General features: G+C 39.6%; 1 protein-coding gene across 41 annotated transcripts in view; it reads right to left on the minus strand.

Annotated features, from left to right (window-relative positions):
- Positions 1-744: 744 nt before the first annotated feature.
- Positions 745-17,543, minus strand: part of DLG2 (discs large MAGUK scaffold protein 2) — a 986,702-nt gene continuing 969,903 nt past the window's right edge. For all 41 annotated transcript variants that reach the window (XM_086882226.1, XM_086882222.1, XM_086882228.1 and 38 more), the window contains 6 exons: positions 12,351-12,401; positions 11,493-11,594; positions 10,396-10,568; positions 9,579-9,688; positions 4,269-4,360; positions 745-3,560 (listed from right to left, as the gene is read on the minus strand). In XM_086882226.1, the coding sequence (XP_086738352.1) occupies positions 3,454-3,560; positions 4,269-4,360; positions 9,579-9,688; positions 10,396-10,568; positions 11,493-11,594; positions 12,351-12,401 (635 nt within the window). In that variant the 3' untranslated portion in view covers positions 745-3,453. The remainder of the gene's footprint in view (positions 3,561-4,268; positions 4,361-9,578; positions 9,689-10,395; positions 10,569-11,492; positions 11,595-12,350; positions 12,402-17,543) is intronic.

The following is a 17,543-nucleotide window of genomic DNA, read 5'->3' on the forward strand; positions in this document are numbered from 1 at the left end:
TATTGATCTAGAAACAGCCTTTACTACCAAAGAAAATACAAAGCGCTAGCATGGACAGGGTACCTCTGTAGGAAGGGGGATTAAGCAAGAAAGAGGCTCTTTCACTGGTTGATGGTCTGACTGTAAGACCAGTGAAGAAGTGCCATTCCACTGAGCCCTGTTAGCAAGCTCTCAATGAGTCAGTGCATGGAAGATTTTTTTATTTTTTTGTTTGTGGCAAGGAAAAATAATTAAGTTGTAATATTGCACATCTGCACAAAGCTAGCAAGATGTCATTGTGATCATTCATGGGTGGACAAAAAGCTGTGATAATTTTGATTCTGCTTAGACCCTACGGTGCTACACACTGTGCCAGAACATGAGATATAGCACCAGGGGTGTGATCTGGCACTTTTCCTAAAGGGTCCAGCATTTGCATTGGTCTCATGGTTAGATGCTCCCAAGTCCTTTACATGGGCAGAAATGGAATCTGATTATGCTGAGCTGTGTTAGCACCAATATGGAGTCAGGTGCCAATTGCTGTGGGTTGTGAGTTTGGACTTTTTCACCAGATGTAATTTTACATGAGTCTTATGCTTTTCTTCCTCCTCCCACTACCACCCAGTATGATCTGAACAGCTGCAATGCAAAAATGAACTGCAGCTCTGAGGATGCTGCAACATGGAACGCAAAACATCAACACACAAAACAAATGGGAGTACAAGTCCTAAGGGAAATAAGACCTCTCACTGATTCTCTTGACGATTTATTTTTAAATACATGTTTTATTTAAAAAAAAAAGAAAAAAAAAAAAAAAGAAGTGCAATGTCAACTCTAAAATGGAAGCACAAACAACAGACAGGGAAAAATAAATAATGTTACTACAGTAACCAAGGACTGATGGAAAAATTGATTGTACTCAGCCGTAGTGTTACTGTTCACCGTAAAGCACAGCACATGACAAAGCAAAACAGTTATTAATAGGATAGTACCATAAAAGGCTGCATGCTGAACTAAGAAACAAAGAAGCAGATGTGATTGATTGCTTAAAAACAGAGCTGAAAATTAGAATGAAGTTCCTGCTTTAGGATACTTGGTTTTTCAGGTCTGGTGGACTATTTCCCAACCTGGGGCAATAGTATTTTGCTAGCATGGAAAAATCCATGGCTTTCAGAGATCTGGGGCCACTCTGTGGACTTCTGCAAAATTATCCAAAATCAACGCATTCATTAATTTATATTAAAAAAAAAAGAAAAAAAGTTTATAGCCCTTCTGATTACAAAACTCTTCTGGAGACTGAACTGAAACCCTTGTTTATACATCTGCGCTGGCCAGGCAAGAAGAATAGTTAAAGAAGTGTGAACTTCTCAAAGTTACCATAGTTGGGCAGTAAGCATGAGCGGCCCGCTCAGAGCCACTAAAATGCCCGTATTTTTAACCCTGTCACTGCTGGTGGCTTTTGCAAACATCCAGCTCATCGCGCTGTCCGCGGAAGGTGGCTGGGTGGACCTGTCAGCTGGACAGGGTGTAGCAATGTAAGCTTCAGACAGACAAGTGCCAGAGGAGTCTATTCAGCATTTGCCCTTAAGACATCTGTAAGCATTAGGGCTGCTGTAGCCACCAGCTAAAAGCATGACGCTCCTGCAGTGCAGCAGAGGTAGGAGCGTGGGTTTTAAAGAGAACATGGTCCAGCAGCAGCAAACACAATTCAGTTTTACTGTCATAGCATCTGTTGCAGTTGTCCCCTTGTAAGTTAGTGAAGAATGGCATTAGTATACAGAAGAAGGGCAATGTGAAATGAGAAAAAAATATGTCTTTCTCTCCTTCCATACATCCCAAACTGCAATTCCACAGACTTTCCCCAAATCCCTCACAAATGTCTATTGCCTCAGTTTTTGCTTTTAAGACCCTTGTTGACTGTGAAATGAATGAAGATACAAGTTAGTTGGTGACCTGCCTGGAAAGAGAGGAAAGATCAAATGCTTTTTCTATTTCCCTGAATGAAACAGGAAGAATCATAAAACATTTGGGGATTAAGGATGCCTCCTTCCTAAGTGAGAAATTATTAACTGCATTTAAGCACTGACATTTTGCTTCTGAGTAGTTGTCCCTCTCAAAGATGCATTGTCCTTTTGTGTTCAGAAAATTCCTACAGGGCAGTGAGTTCAAGAGATCTTTCCACAGAAGTTCATTATGATTAAACAGAGGCAAGGGAGAGGATTAAATTGAAAGAAAAACAAGCTGACAACTACAATTTAAGGAATTATCTTGCTTGTCATTAATAATAGAGAATCTGTTATGGAAGAGGTATAATGCAACTTGATGGTCCTCTTTACATTTGACAGTCGCACAAGGGTGTAAATATTTAATCTTTCAATTAATTAATCTTTACAAAATATCTTCACAAAAACATTTTACCTATAGAAATTAGTTTCTATACATCAATATATTTTTATTTTTATAAATTATTCCATCTTTAAGTGCCTTCTATCAATATAAATGATAAAATAGACAATCAAAAATTTTAAAGCTTTTCCCAGTTGTATCCCTCCTTGTTAACATAGATGCTGTGAATCCTCATACATGTGTGTGTCTGCATGGGAATGTGTTTGTGTGCATGTGTGTGTGATGTGAAATGCTTCCATCCTCTCCCACCCCTAAACACCATCAAAATAAACCATATTGTTGGTAGCTCCTGATGCAATAGTGCTTCCGAAGGGGAAAAAAAGAAATGCTTGACTTGGTTTCAGAAATCAAAAGATGTGCATAGTTACCAAAGTCGAGGTGTACCAACTACAAATGTGCAATGACAAGCTTAGAACAGGACCCACCTCCCAGTCAGGTCACAGTGTCCTAACAATGACCTCAGTAGGATGTGGACCAAATACTCTGAGCTTGATTTTGCAAGGTGCATGTGGCCCTGATCTAGCAAAAATGCTTAAGCCTGTGCTTAGCTTTGAGCACGTGAATAGTCCTACTGGAACTGGTGGGACTGAATGGCATAGGGAAGGGTCACAAGTGACTCCAAGTCAACAGGCTACTCATGTGTAGGAATTGGGGTCAAGTGCTGAGCGCCTTGCAGGATCAAGCCCTATATGAGGTTCAAGAGCTGGGAACTTCTCTAAAGCAATCAACACACTGAGCTCAGCCATTGAAATTGATCAAAATGTCCACGTGGGCACAGGAGGTGGCTTAGCTCCCCTTGACAGAGGGTCTCCATGTCAAAAGTTTATACCTACAACTCGTGCTCTGAGCACACAACAGATTTGCTTTATATGGTAGAAGTCTTTTTGTTCCTACCCTTTGACCCATCAGTGTCCTTCATGGCTTCAAACACTTTGTGTTGTACATTCATCAAAATTCACATTGACTGCAAAGAACATAAATGCAACAAAAACAGGAAAGCCTCCAAATAGTATATTATAGTTTTCTTCTAAATATTCTCCCGTCGTAATCAGAGGTGCAGTGGCTAATTTATAATTTTTCCTTTGAAGGAATCCAGATGAAAGGCCCAGATTGTTCTTCAATTACAAGTTTGCATTGATTATATATATCTTCTAAGCTATCTCCTTGGACAATAGCTGCAGTAGAGAAAACATATCAATATTTATTTTAATTCAGAGATACATCATCCAGTGTCAGCAGATCTTCAGCATACTCATAGACACTCATGGAATAAAAATGAATACTGGCATACTGAGATGTTGATTATGGAAAAGTCATACCCCTGCAGATGACAACGAAGTTCGAATCAGTGGCACCTGCCTATGACAGAGACCCATCCCACTGCTTGTACTGAGAAGACTGAGCCAGATTAGTTCAGAGAACTAGCAGTTCTGTCCTGGGGAGGGCAGCACAAGAGATTCCCACTGTTGGAATTCCCACACTTCATTTGATTTAGAACCTACTTCAGCAGTGGGCAGCAGCAGATTTACAACCTTTCTGATCTGGTTATAATGAGTTCACTCTTGGCTGCTGAGGTTAAGATCAGGCCCAAGCTGACAGAAGGTAAAGCAACTGTAACACAAAGCACAGAGGTTTGTCCCTCAATTTCCCTTGGCATAGATACTCCCTCAGGACATCAAACTTTTGAGGAGTCAAGTGCCTCCTTAATTCAACTTAAGTCAACTGCTCTTAAATTTCAAAGAAACAATACTCTCAAGCCATAAGTCCTTGCTCTGGGCACACTATACTGATAGGTGCTCTAGGTCAAAGAGAGAGTTGATCTAGTAGTTTTGCAATAGAAGACTATACATTGAGAAAAAAAAATTGTATTAATAAGAACATACCTGTGAAATATTCTCCAAATTCTTGTTCTAATTTAATTGCTCGATCATAGGTTTTCTTTGCTTGCTCCTCTGTAAGACGTTTATTCATTTCCCTAGAAACATGAAGGAAATAATCAAAAAGTTTGGATTCTTGATAGAATGGCTTTTAAAAGGTATGATCAACTGAATCACAGATGGATTGAGATTGGTAAAAGAATAAAATCATTAAATTCTTCTAACAGTTCATTGACAACTTCAATATTTTCAATTTAATTTAATTCTTATGTAGTACAAAACTACTGATTCAGACTATTTTCCATTTTACTTTTCTCCACAAAATTTTTATTTTGGTTCACTGTTCTACATTCCCAAACTAAATATAAGGCCCAAGTCTGGTAGCTGCTAACAAAGATAAATTTGAGACATCAGGTACCCATAGACAGGTCTGGAATCCAGGATGTGCCATAGTCTGAGCACTCAGCACTCCTGCCTGAAGCTCCCTCAGGAACCTCTGTACCTCCCAGACTCAGCTGGTGGTCTCAGATGGATAAGGTTGGACTGACTGCTTATTGGGTGCCAATAAGTATAAAAACAAAGACAGACAGTAACATTCTGGTTTTTCCCATGTTTTGTTGTTTGATGGAGCATTTCTGTTTCAACAGAAGCATTATTTAGTACCTTTAAGACCTTTGAGTTGTCTTGCTCATGCATGCTCAGTATTAATACCACTGTATACTTGCAATAAATCAAGCTCATGCTCATTCATTGTGTTACATGCCTGTAGATGTCCAAATTATCAATAATAAATGGAGTTTGCTTGTCCTAGCATTTTTTTCCCAGCATAGATTCATTTTTTCTTAAAACATGACAGAAATTTTCTGAGGCAACTAGGAAAGCATAAATCTGATTTCATGCCTTGCACTGAATCATATGATTATGTGGTAATGGACTGTATACATTATGCCATGGGTGATGCATGTAGGAAATTATGGACCTGATGGTACAAAAAAAAAAAATGCTCTATGAAGTGCACAACAGTATGAACTTGCTACAGCTAACTCCTACTTGGCTTCTGAAAAACATTCTGGAAGATGTCCAGGATGCAAAAAGGTGATTCCAGAAATGGCTTAAAGCTGCCTGCCTATATAAGTAACCATAGAGCTGGGAACACTGCTTAGAAAAATCTCTTTGCAAATACTAATGCCATGAAGAAAGCAGGTTTATAAAATGAAGGCCAAGAAAGATTTCTTTTAAAATTTATGACAGTTATTTGTAGATTATATAAAAAGGTTTAATATAATCTGGGTGTTGTTCTGCTAAATTAGTAATAATACTAATTCTATTTATTGGAAAGATATCTAATCAAATTCAGGTGGACTCCACATCAGCTTCACCTACTTTAGGTGACTGAACTAAAACTCTGTCTTGAAATGGGACATGCCACTGCAAATTCTTAGACAAAATAACATTTTCATTTTACAGGCACTTAACCAATATTGTAATGCTAACAATATCCTCTTCCTTTCAGATCTGTTTCTGGTAAATTTTTGAGAAGTCTTCCTCAAGATATTTTTTGCTATTCTGCTTGGAATAGCAGAAAAGGTAATACAAATAAAAATATAAACAAGTGTTTAAAACAGGAAGTACTTTGAAACAGGAAGAAATTTGCATTACACTTTCAGGTTGTAGATTTGCCTGGTGTATAAAACTGTGCTAGTTATATTCCTGACTCTGTCCATTCTGTGCCTTATGAAGAGAGAATGAAGAAGGGGGAGGACCATGATGTCCATTTTTCATGATGAAAAAAGTTCTGTCATATTGCAGTGCCTTCTATTTCTTATTTCTTAGCTGGGGACCTGCACAGCTGGTGAATTCAAAATAAAGTGCATATTTTCCAGGGTTTTCCTCCTCTTCCAGTGAAGAGCTCACTCTGGCTGGTTCTTTCTTCACTGGTCTCATTCCTCTAGAGACAGAGGCTGATTGAGGGGTATGAACAAGCATACCTCTGGGAGTAAACCAGGTGCAGTCATGTAGGAGTGGGAAGAAATAGAGGGGAGGGAGGGAGGGAGGGAGGGAGGGAGGGAGGGAGGGAGGGAGGAAGGAAGGAAGGAAGGAAGGAAGGAAGGAAGGAAGGAAGGAAGGAAGGAAGGAAGGAAGGAAGGAAGGAAGGAAGGAAGGAAGGAAGGAAGGAAGGAAGGAAGGAAGGAAGGAAGGAAGGAAGGAAGGAAGGAGTGATGGAGCAATTTGTTTTTTACAGCAATGGCCATGTGTTCTTTCAAGTGCAGGTGCATTATTTATGCTCCCTTCACTCTTCTTACCCTCACTTCAGATGGGTGCAAATGAGCACATGCATAAATGAGAGACTACAACCTTATGTGCTAATTTGATGAGGGATAAATCTTTTGCCTTTGTTTCTCTGCATCTCATGATTAGAAATTTTTTGTCTTTTGTGTTTTGACTTTTCTATTGAAGTAGCTTTCAACTCATTTGTATGAACAGGAATAATAGTTATGACAGATAAACCTATCTTTTTTGTGTTGCAGTAGTTACATACCAAAAAAAGACTGAATCACAGAATCATTAAGTTGGAAAAGACCTCCAAGATCACCAAGTCCAACCTTTGACCGATCACCACCTTGTTAACTAGACCATAGCACTGAGTGCTAAGACCAGGCATTTCTTAAACAGCCCACTTGTTTCACTGCCCTAAGTGAAGTATTAGCATTGTTTTGGTTCAATAACAGAATAATTGTCACAATATTTTGCATCTTCATAACACCATTCAGTCTATTCAAGGATTTTCTGTTCTAACATCAAATCAACAAAGCCTTTATGTTATTGACACTTTCCTGGTTCTGCCTGATGTATTTTTCAGAGTAAGAGACACTTTTATTTACTTGCTTTTTTTAATCACTCCAGAGGCAATGCCAGCATTAAACAAATAATGGAAATGTTTTATGAATGGGAAAACTGTACATTAAGATCTCTGTTAAAACAATCAATGCAGAAGGCAGGCTATCAAACTACCCTTACCCTTCTATATAACGACAAAATCAGAATATTATTGAATTGTAGGGCTGGAAGAAAAGTCAGGAAGTCAGGATGGTGCTGTGCAAGTACCAGATATTCTGAATCATTCCTTGTAATGTGGCTGGACATCCAACAAGCTTATTGCCAAAGGCAGGGCCAAGATTGCATATTCCAGAGATGGTGCATGTTGGCATTCTCTGTCTCTGTGACCAGTGGCTGCGGACACACTGTTACCATCACCAGACAACATCTGTCACACAAGGGGGAGTGCCAACATTTTAGCTGTCAAACACATACCTATGTCACTACCTGGCATTTGCAGAGCCCTCGGGGAGGGGAATCACAGAATCAGTAAGTTGGAAGAGACCTTCAAGACCATTGAGTCCAACCCAGCCCTAACACCTCAACTAAACCATGGCACTGAGAGCCATATCCAGTCTTTTTTTAACCACATCCAGGGATGGTGACTCCACCATCTCCCCGGGAAAACCTTTCCAGTACTTTATAACCCTTTCTGTAAAAAACTTTTTCCTAATATCCAACCTATATTTCCCTTGGCTCAGCTCAAGACTGTGTCCTCTCATTCTGTCAGTTGCTGCCTGGAGAAAGAGACTGACCTGACCATAACCACCTTTCAGGGAGTTGATAAGGTCACCTCTGAGTCTCCTTTTCTCCAGGCTGAACAATCCCAGCTCCCTCAATCGATCCTCACAGGGCTTGTGTTCCAAGCCCCTCACCAGCCTTGTTGCCTCCTCTGGATGTGCTCAAGTGTCTCAATGTCCTTCCCAAACTGAGGGGCCAGAACTGGACACAGCACTCAAGGTGTGGCCTCATCAGTGCCAAGTACAGGGGAAGAATGACCTCCCTGCTCCTGCTGGCCACACTATTCCTGATCCAGACCAGGATGCCCTTGGCCTTCTTGGCCACCAGGGCACACTGCTGGCTCATGTCCATGTGCCTGTTACCAGTACCCCCAGGTGTGTTTCTGCCTGGGCACTGCCCAGCCACAGTGTCCCCAGCCTGTAGTGCTGCAGGGAGTTATTGTGGCCAAAATGCAGGACTTGGAACTTGGATTTATCAAACGTCACCTTAATGGATTCTGCCCATGACCCAATTGTTCCAGGTCTCTCTGCAGAGCCCTCCTCCCTTCCAACAGATCAACACATGCTCCCAACTTAGTGTTGTCTGCAAATATCCTAATGAAAGACTCAATGCCCTCATCCAGGTTGTCAATAAAAATTTTGAATGGAACTGGCACAGAGTTCAAAATTACACCCTTATCACAGCAAATTAAATGAACAGCTCTTGCATAACTGTAAGTGTCCATGGAAAACAACTTGATAACCATGTATAACCACGTATTTTATCCTGAGTTTTAACTCAGGATGAATATCAATTCCATAGTCACTCCTCAGCCTTCTCTCTGTGACACTAGATAATTTCTGCTCCTCCTCCACAAGCAGGGGGGAACCCAGAATCAGGCCAGCACTCCAGCTGAGGCCTCATTCATACCCAGTAAAACAAAATAGCAGTCTATTGTGTCCTTATACAACACTGATATGAATACAACCCACAGTGGCAAGTTCCCTTTTTTGCAACCACGTTATCCATCCATTCGTATTCCTGTGTGATCCACCCCAACTGCCAGATGCTTTTCTGCAGTGCTAAAGCTAAATTATTCCCTGCTGGTAGTCCTGCATTTCATTTTCTCATCTTTGTGTGTGCTGAATTTCATCTTACTGATCTTACACTGAGTTTTGACCTTATCCCCCAAAGCATGTGCCTTGGACAGCCTTGGCAGCATGAAGCTGGTGCCTTGTCCATCATTCTTCTAAATGCCCCTCTCCAGTCCCATGGCTCCTTGCCTACCCTCTTACAGACCTGCAGGTAAATGAAGGGCTGGTGAAGAGGAACATGCCTCAAGACTGACCCAGGTTTAATCCCGGGTTTGTGTCCTTGGCCAGACTCTAAACCCCAAGAGCACCCAAGGATGCACAGGACAAACCAAGCTGTGTGAGGGAATCCCTGGTGAACTTGTTGCACAGGTTTGAGCAAATACACCAAGCACCAGCAGGGTGTCCTTCACAGTCCAGCACACAAGCCCATGTGTGCCAGTCTGAAAGGTTCAAAACTATGGCTTGTTCCTTGAGATACCAGGATGACAGGCTCTGAGCGTATTCTTCCTACTTCATCTCATTATTACTAATTTTAGACAACTAGCAAAATGTAGACACAAGATCTTTGTGGTGCCACTTGAGGCTGTACCTGAAAAAACAGATGCTTTAAGAAGTTTATACTCACATCAGAGGCTCCCATGATTTGGGCTTAATGAAGATAGCAATGGGATAGAGTTGTGCAACTTGTAGTCGTTTGATAGCATTTCCTGACACATCAAGTATACAGTGCTTGCCCTGTTGGAAACAGATGAGCATGTGTTTATTCTTGCAGACATGCTTGCAGATCAGCCAAAAGATAGGAAGCAAATCAGCAATGCAGTGCCCTGGAATGGGGCCATTACGGGCACACCAGGGAAGGGGGAGCCCAGGGCGTGCGCTCCACTACCCTGCATTCTTTCTTTTGTTTTGGTGCCAGTATAAATATACACTGGTGATACAAGAACAAACTTGGGATTTATTTTTTACTGGGATGAAATTTGCAGGAGCAGGAGGATTTTCTTGAGATAAGGAAAATGATTTCATAAAAGCAATAGGATGTCCACATTCTTAGTGATTAATTCAGTTCTTGTTTATGTCAAAGACTCCCTGTGTCACCTGAGGCAAATAATTTAATCTTTCTGTGGTTGGTTCTTTTGCCTCTGTGAAAGTGATTTCGTTTACCTCCCTGTCTTACAGAGAGAAGAGCAGAGGCTGTATTGGGAAGTACTTAAGGCACTGTGTTAGAACCCTGAATCTGTGGCACTACATCCAAGTACAGACAGTGCCAAGGATGATGTCATTCAAAGTCAGAGACTCCACTTGTGGAGTCATTATAAAGCCTATAAATATTAGGATGCCATTTTGCACCTATTTTATATTTTTGGCAGAGAATCATGTCTGAGACACAATGTAGAAACAGAGCAGATCATGTTGCACCAGCAATAAAACTACTATCAACCTACCCTTTCTGCCACAAATCTCACAGACTGGACACTAGTTCCATACAAATTATCATTGTACTGCCCAGCTTCTATAAATTTGTGCTCTTGGATGTCTTTTTCCATTTGTTCTCTTGAAATGACAAAATGATAATCTCTCCCATCCACTTCATAGTCACGCTTTGGCCGTGTGGTATCTGTGTGAAACAAGAGACAGAAGATCAAGAAGCAAAAACATTCAGTGCGAAAAATGCAGCCATGGCTTGCTCAGTGGGCAATGCTGGGTCTGCTCTAAGTGATGACACTTCACATTTGAGAGCAGATCTTTTGGCTATTACATATTGTTTTCAACAGAGCTAGGACAAGAAAGTTGTCTTTTTGTAGTAATACTTTCTGATGTTTACCTCAAATCAATACAGGCTAAAATAAAATTAGGGTTTACCAGAATTCCACCTTTTTCAGCAGAAACACACAAACCTCAAATATAAAATGCATTTCATATTTTAAATTTAATGTTATTATGATGATAAAATGAATTGTGATCTCATCAACTCAATTTAGCCTAATTTATAAGCCTGATTCTGTTCTCATCTGTAGTAGTTTTAAGTTATTGTATTGCCAGAGACAACCATTTAAAATGAAGTACAACTGCAATTAGACCCTCAAATAAACAGCAAGCTCTAATGTTCTGAGATATAAATATTCTGCTTGATTCAGGGTCTAACACTGCTTTCTGATTCAACAGTCTATATCTCATACAAATCACAGATTATTCTGTATATTTATGGTGGATTGTATATATGTGTATATATATATATATATATATATATCATATATATGGTGTGTATTATGGTGGATGCTGGGCAATTGAGTTGTAACATTTCACATTTTACCAGAATTTTAAACTTTTCAGAATTTTTTTCCAGATGTTCACAACATTTTTCAAAATTTTTAAAAATTTATTTGTTATTTTCCCCTTTTGTATCTGACAAAACAAAGAGTTTTGAGAAATACAACTATGCATAGTTCATGGATGCTGCTTCCATAGAAACTCAGTTAATGTGTGACACCAAGGGATTCCATTCACTCAGCTTCAGTACTAGAAGTAAAATCATACTTACGTGGTACACATGACCCAAATTTATCAGGGAACTCAGATATCAAATCGTCATTGATCCGATCTTTCATAGGACCCAAAATAATAACTGGCCTGGTGTAATTAACTGAAAAACAAAAAGAAAGGCACATTTTGATGATCTTACCCACAATAACAAATGCACCCTATAAATATCACTAACCAGATTTGTTGTCTTTACATATGAAGTGAAAACTTAGGTGCACATTTTATTGATGAATATTTTATCTATTGACATGAAGAAAGGGGATGGAATGAGAACCACTGCAGCACTCTGTGATGGTCAATGCATAAGCTACATGCCTATGTAGAAGCATAGATATATTTGCTATTCTCAACAAGGCCACTCACAAATGCTCACAGATGGACTCTTCCATGAGGTATGGAAAGACTATCGTAGCCTTTTTTTCACTTCAAGTTATATGAGTGCATCCCCCACTAAACCAGATGGATCTGCTCCCATTTTAAGTTGCCTTTACATATGTTTGTCTGCCCTGGACAGTAGCACATACCACATGAGAAGCAAAATAATAAAGGCTTTCCATGTAACAATATTGCAGTAAATCTAGAAAATCTACATCAGTATTGTGTAGACTGATGAATTTTCTGCACTAGTAAAGTACATGAGAATGTACTGGGGAGAAGAGTCCTTGGAATTTTAAGAAGTGGTGGCTTCCAAGGAATACCATAACAGTTTTTTTCATGTGAAAATAGAATGAGAGTACAAGAAAAGGAAGGCACAGTGAATCTGGAACTGGCAAAGCAAGGCTTACCACTCTGCTGGCCCCCAAACTCTGAAACAAAAAACATAAGGAAGAGTGATAGAAAAGAAGATGAAACTTACTTTCCTGTCTTGTGACAGGTTCATAGGAAAGGATGCAGTCCTCTTGGCCTCCTGATGAGACAAGAAAGAGAAGAGATTGAAGCTGATGAGCAACATGTCAGGTACTTAAGTTTGATAAAATGCTTCACATAGAGACAGACCAGGTTCAACAGTTCTCTCTTGATAAGCCTCTCACCTGAACCATTCCAAAGTCCATCATAACTTCCAGGTATGGAGACAGTTTTTTCCTTCCCCGCCCTCTCCCTCCATGTGTTTCAAATCTATTTACTGATATTGGGCTTTTTTATTGATGGGCAACATGCCTTTATTTGTCATTTGAAACAAGGTTGTTTACAAGGATAGTGCAGCAATTTAAGATGCAATGCTTTTCATATTGTTAAGGCCCTAACATGTTGCTGCAGAGTAAATCAACAGGCTACCTAGACAGAACAATTTTTATGCACTGAATATATATATGTATATATTGGCTGATTGTTCTTCAGTGCATAGCCTCCATAATCTAGGGCACTCAGAACCCAACATCTAGTTATGAGCTATTTTCTTATCCTTATCCTTTCCCTGAACACAAATCACAGACTCACAGAGTGGTTGGGTCTGAAGGGGACTTTTGGCTTCTGGAGATCATCTAGTCCAATCCCACCCTGCTAAAGCACCTAGAACAGGTTGTACAGGATCATGTCTAGGCAGCTTTTGAAGACCTTCAGCAAAGGTCTCACAGCATTATATTTTATACATTTGTCTTCCCTCTGCCCTTTCTGGACAGTGCTGTTTCCTCATGGTGATATTTAGGGGACTAAAGCAGACAAATTTGCCAGGAGGAACAAGGCACTATATGGACCCTGACTTGGGTGCAAACGATTCATCACTGTCCTCCCATCCAAGGGAGTGCAAGAGGACAGGGAGTAGGATTCTTCACCTAAGGCATGAATAATTCCTGCTCATTTCTCTTTCTGGGTCACTGTCACATATTTGGTACCACCTGAGGGCTCTGTCAGGTTCTAAATACAACCCAGCACAGTTTAAAATAATGATTTTATTTTTGCTCAGTTCAGGGCTTGTTTCTGAGAAGATCCACAGATGGGATTTTGCAACTATTTTAGATACTACAGAAGAAAGAGTATCATAAGGCATACCAGTGCTTTACGAAATAGACAGGGTTGCCTTTGTTTCATCTGCTTGCAGGCACGTGAGCCTGTGTTATATTGTTCTGGTGGGCTCCTGCCAAACCAAAGTGTGCACATACAGGAAGAGAGTGCTGCCTTGCTTGATGGAAATACCTATAGGCTTTAGAGGGGGGTACACTTCACCCAGAAGTAGTCTGCCTGCTGTCTGAGTTTCCCTTGAGGCTCCACTAACTGTATTAACAAACTTTGTTTGTAATGCTTAGTTCTCAAGTAGGTACAAAATGTTTTTGTGTTTTAATCTGAAGCTGACTCCCACCCCATGAATCTGCTATGTTGGTAGATTTTTTTGTGTGTGTGATATAGTATCTAGGTAGCAGTTATAAATGTGTAAGAGAGCTCTTCAAGTAAAAATAATGTAATTATTGACAATGACAGAAACAGCAAATAAAAAATTGTACTGATGTGTTAGGAGAGAATTGACAGGACCAACTCCTGCCTAGCAATGGTGCTAAAGCAGCAAAGGAGAACGTAATTTTTAATAAAAGGAAGAGATTAGACATCATTTGAGGACAAGACCACATAACATATGAAAAGTGTGGACAAGGAATTTTTTTTTCTGTTTGCAAATGTTTGATATGGTAATCACTTTTTGGCTTTTTGCAAAGTTGGAAACCTGGAATTATTGTTACACTAGGTTTTATGCATCACATGTGTTGGTTTCCCTTAAGTTTCTCAGTAAATTTTAGGGGTGATGTAAAACTCAGGATGTCTCATTTCTCTGGAGATGAAAAAATCTACTCCACAGGCTGGACACTGTCTGTCCTCTACCCCACAGGAGCCAAGGCTATATTTTTTAGCAGCCTGAGAAAGTCAGTCTTGGGGAGGGTGATGAAGCCATCACATACCAAACAAATGAAGGGGAGCCTGTCTGTACAAATACCATCTTAAACTTGAAAATATTTGTTTCAATAGCAAGCAGATCCACAGCAGGAGCTTCATGTCACTAATTTCAAAAACCTGAGGCTTGAGTGCTTATGTCTAAGCTAGTCCCCAGATACTCTTCGGAGCCAATTGCTGCCTACAAGTAAACAAGTACTTATTCTAAGTCATGTCTATTTTACATGCCTACTTTGTGAGGAGAGAAAAAGTCAGAAGGGTGAGTTTCTCTCCACTGTTCCCTAACAGCATTTAAACAGCAAGGCCAGATAGAGATATCTGCAATTAAACAGCAGAATCTCATGGGAATGACAGTGTCAATAGCAATTGGAGGCAAACAGACTCTGAAACTATTGTTATTTTTTATTTTTTTTCTTCCTGTGGACTAATACTTGGCTTTGGTGCAGACTTATAACCAGCACTGACAAGTCAGCACAGATTTTACTTTCTTTTTTGCCTAGTCTCTGGTAGACATGTCCCTATGCTAAAGCTTTTGGTACAGCAACACATGCAGTAGGGTATGGGCTATGGAGAAAAACAAGCCTGTTTTACAGATGTCTTGTGAATCTGTGGCCAGGCTGAATGTAAAGAAAAATTATCCAGCCCACTCAGATCATGCTGAAGTTTAAGCCATGGGAAAGGGTTGCAGTAAGCAAGGAGAAACTTTGAGGTTGACTGTGATATACAAGGACTTAAAGACAGACACCTTCCTGAGGGTCTTCAGCCCTCAGTTCCAGACTTAACATGCTAGTGTGAGTGTAGGGAAAAGCTACACCATTTCCACTGCTTTTCTTTTCTGGAAAAAGGAGTCAGGAAGCTTATATTTCTAAATGAATAAAATCCTGCCACGTACTGTCCAGACAAAATCCTGTAGGTCCTCAGAAGCTGTTTGCATGTTAACTTTACCAGATGGTACAATTTAATGATCTCCACTCAGTCAGTACTGCATGGTTTTGAAGTAGTCCATAAAGTATTAAGTATAATGAAGAGCTCTAGAGTCAATCAATAATCAGATTGCTGTAACCTTGTGATGGCTCTGAGGTGTAAGATACTGTGAAATCCATCAGGACACAGGCTCTTATCATTTGCCTAAGCCTCATTTAACATCCACATTAACAGCTTAATTAGCACAGGTTAGCTGTATTGATCTGGAAAATCTTTCTGACATTTAACAGATAAAACAAAAAAGAGAAAAAAAGAAAAAGACCTTCCTGTAGGATTTTGGTGCATTCCCCTGTTCTTCAGTAAAATCCCATCAAGTCAAAAAGAGAAGAAAATAAATAAAATAAGGAAACGGAAGACAAAAAAGGGGAAAGTTTCCTAAATGCAATATACTTATGGGTAAAATTATTGGAGAACTTTCACTTTCTCAGGACCACTCCCTGCTTCCCTTTGCTCTGAGTATGCCAGTTGTGTTTTCTTATGCTTGGGAATAGAAGAATAACCTGGAGCCTGTTATAACTCATAACCTCTATAAATTGGGCAGCAAGGTCCTGTGCTGCCAGTTAAATTTCTTAAGTAGTATTATTTTAACCTTTTTAAGGGATTTTATTGGGTTTCAGATGGGTAGGATGGATCGAAACGGATTTAGTGTGATGCCTCTTTTTTTCCTTTCTGATTAGATGGCAGAGAGCCTGTGAAAGACTCAAAACCAGTTTCACTGTAGACATGGTAGGTATCAGGCATTTTTCATGTAACACATAAACAGGCCCCTTTTCCTACTGCCTGGCCAGAACACCCAGGGCTTCCACAGGTCTGGTGGACCTGCATCCATCATGTGGGTAACGGGGTGGGAGAGCTGCTGTGAGCTGCCATGGGGCAGCCACCATATAAACAAACACTCTCCCTCATCCAGCAACTCATGCAGTGGAAATCCATAGATTTTGGCATCCTATAAATGTTTGTGAATGAAAAAATCTGAACAGAGATGAATAAAAATTAAAAAAAAAAAAGTAGTACTAGTGAAGACAGCTAGAAGTTATTTATGATTTTAAAAAATCAAAGAGAATTTTTGGGTTCATTACAATTTTTGGACTAATGGTGGTGGTTACCATCAATGCACACTGAATTTCTTGTAGATGAGCCAAATTAATTTAATTTTCAGGCTCTTGTCTGAATTTTGTTGCTCATATGGATTTAAAATCAAAGAAGGCTTATTTTACTTATACCATCCTTTAGGTTTTGGGCTAATATATGAAATACCTGAGTTGTATTTGCAAGATTTTGGCAAAATAAATTTCTTCCTTTTTTTCTTTTGCACAGACCACACTAGACAATATCCCAGCCTCTACTTCAAGGGCTCAAAATCCCTTTGCTGGGGTCCTGTTTATATGAACATATGATTTTTGGAAATACATTGATAGCCATGAAAGGCTGGAAAACCAATATGTAAAAAGATCATCAGTAGTCTGAGCATGAATTTATGACTGAAAAGTTGTCTATGGGCAAAGATCAATACAGCTGTGTGGGTATAAAATGAGACTTCAGTTCTTGTGCCAATTTGAGTATGCCTGAATAATATAGCAATTCTGTGGAGCCAATGCAAGTGTCCTTAATAATCAATAATCTATTTTAATAATCAGGACTACTTTAACCTTGTTCTGAACCTTCAAATCTCATTAGAGGAGTGACTTGATGATTTTCTGACAGAGTCAAAATTTTTTCCTACACTTGTTCTTATTTTTAACTTTTAGTTATGCATTGCCTCTCTAGGTAATTGGTGCAATCACAACCAGTTATGCAATTAGACTAAACAGATACGACAGTGTGTGTGTAATTTTGAAGACAGCTGTAAAAACCTTTACTGAACTATGTGTAAGAGTGTTACAGCACATATGCAGGAGAGAGACTTGAAATCCATGCCCATTATGAAAATCATGTCTCACAAAATAAAATCTGATGAGTCCATAGTAAAAAGTCTGTCCTTACAAGCTTGGTTTGAAAAATAAATCAGAACATTTTAAGTTACAGAGCTCAAAATAAACTTTAAATCATAGTTTGATTAACTGGTCCAGCGATAAGTCAAAATTGGCTGCATGTGTCCTTATCACAAAAAGAACAACTTTCTGCTAGACCAGGACTTTATACACCACTCTGCAAACTTGGCTTTACTGCTGAGAATGGGAAAAAATAA

Source organism: Cyanistes caeruleus, chromosome 3 (genome assembly GCF_971803275.1).
Source record: "Cyanistes caeruleus chromosome 3, bCyaCae1.hap1.1, whole genome shotgun sequence".
Classification (NCBI taxonomy): Eukaryota; Metazoa; Chordata; class Aves; order Passeriformes; family Paridae; genus Cyanistes; species Cyanistes caeruleus.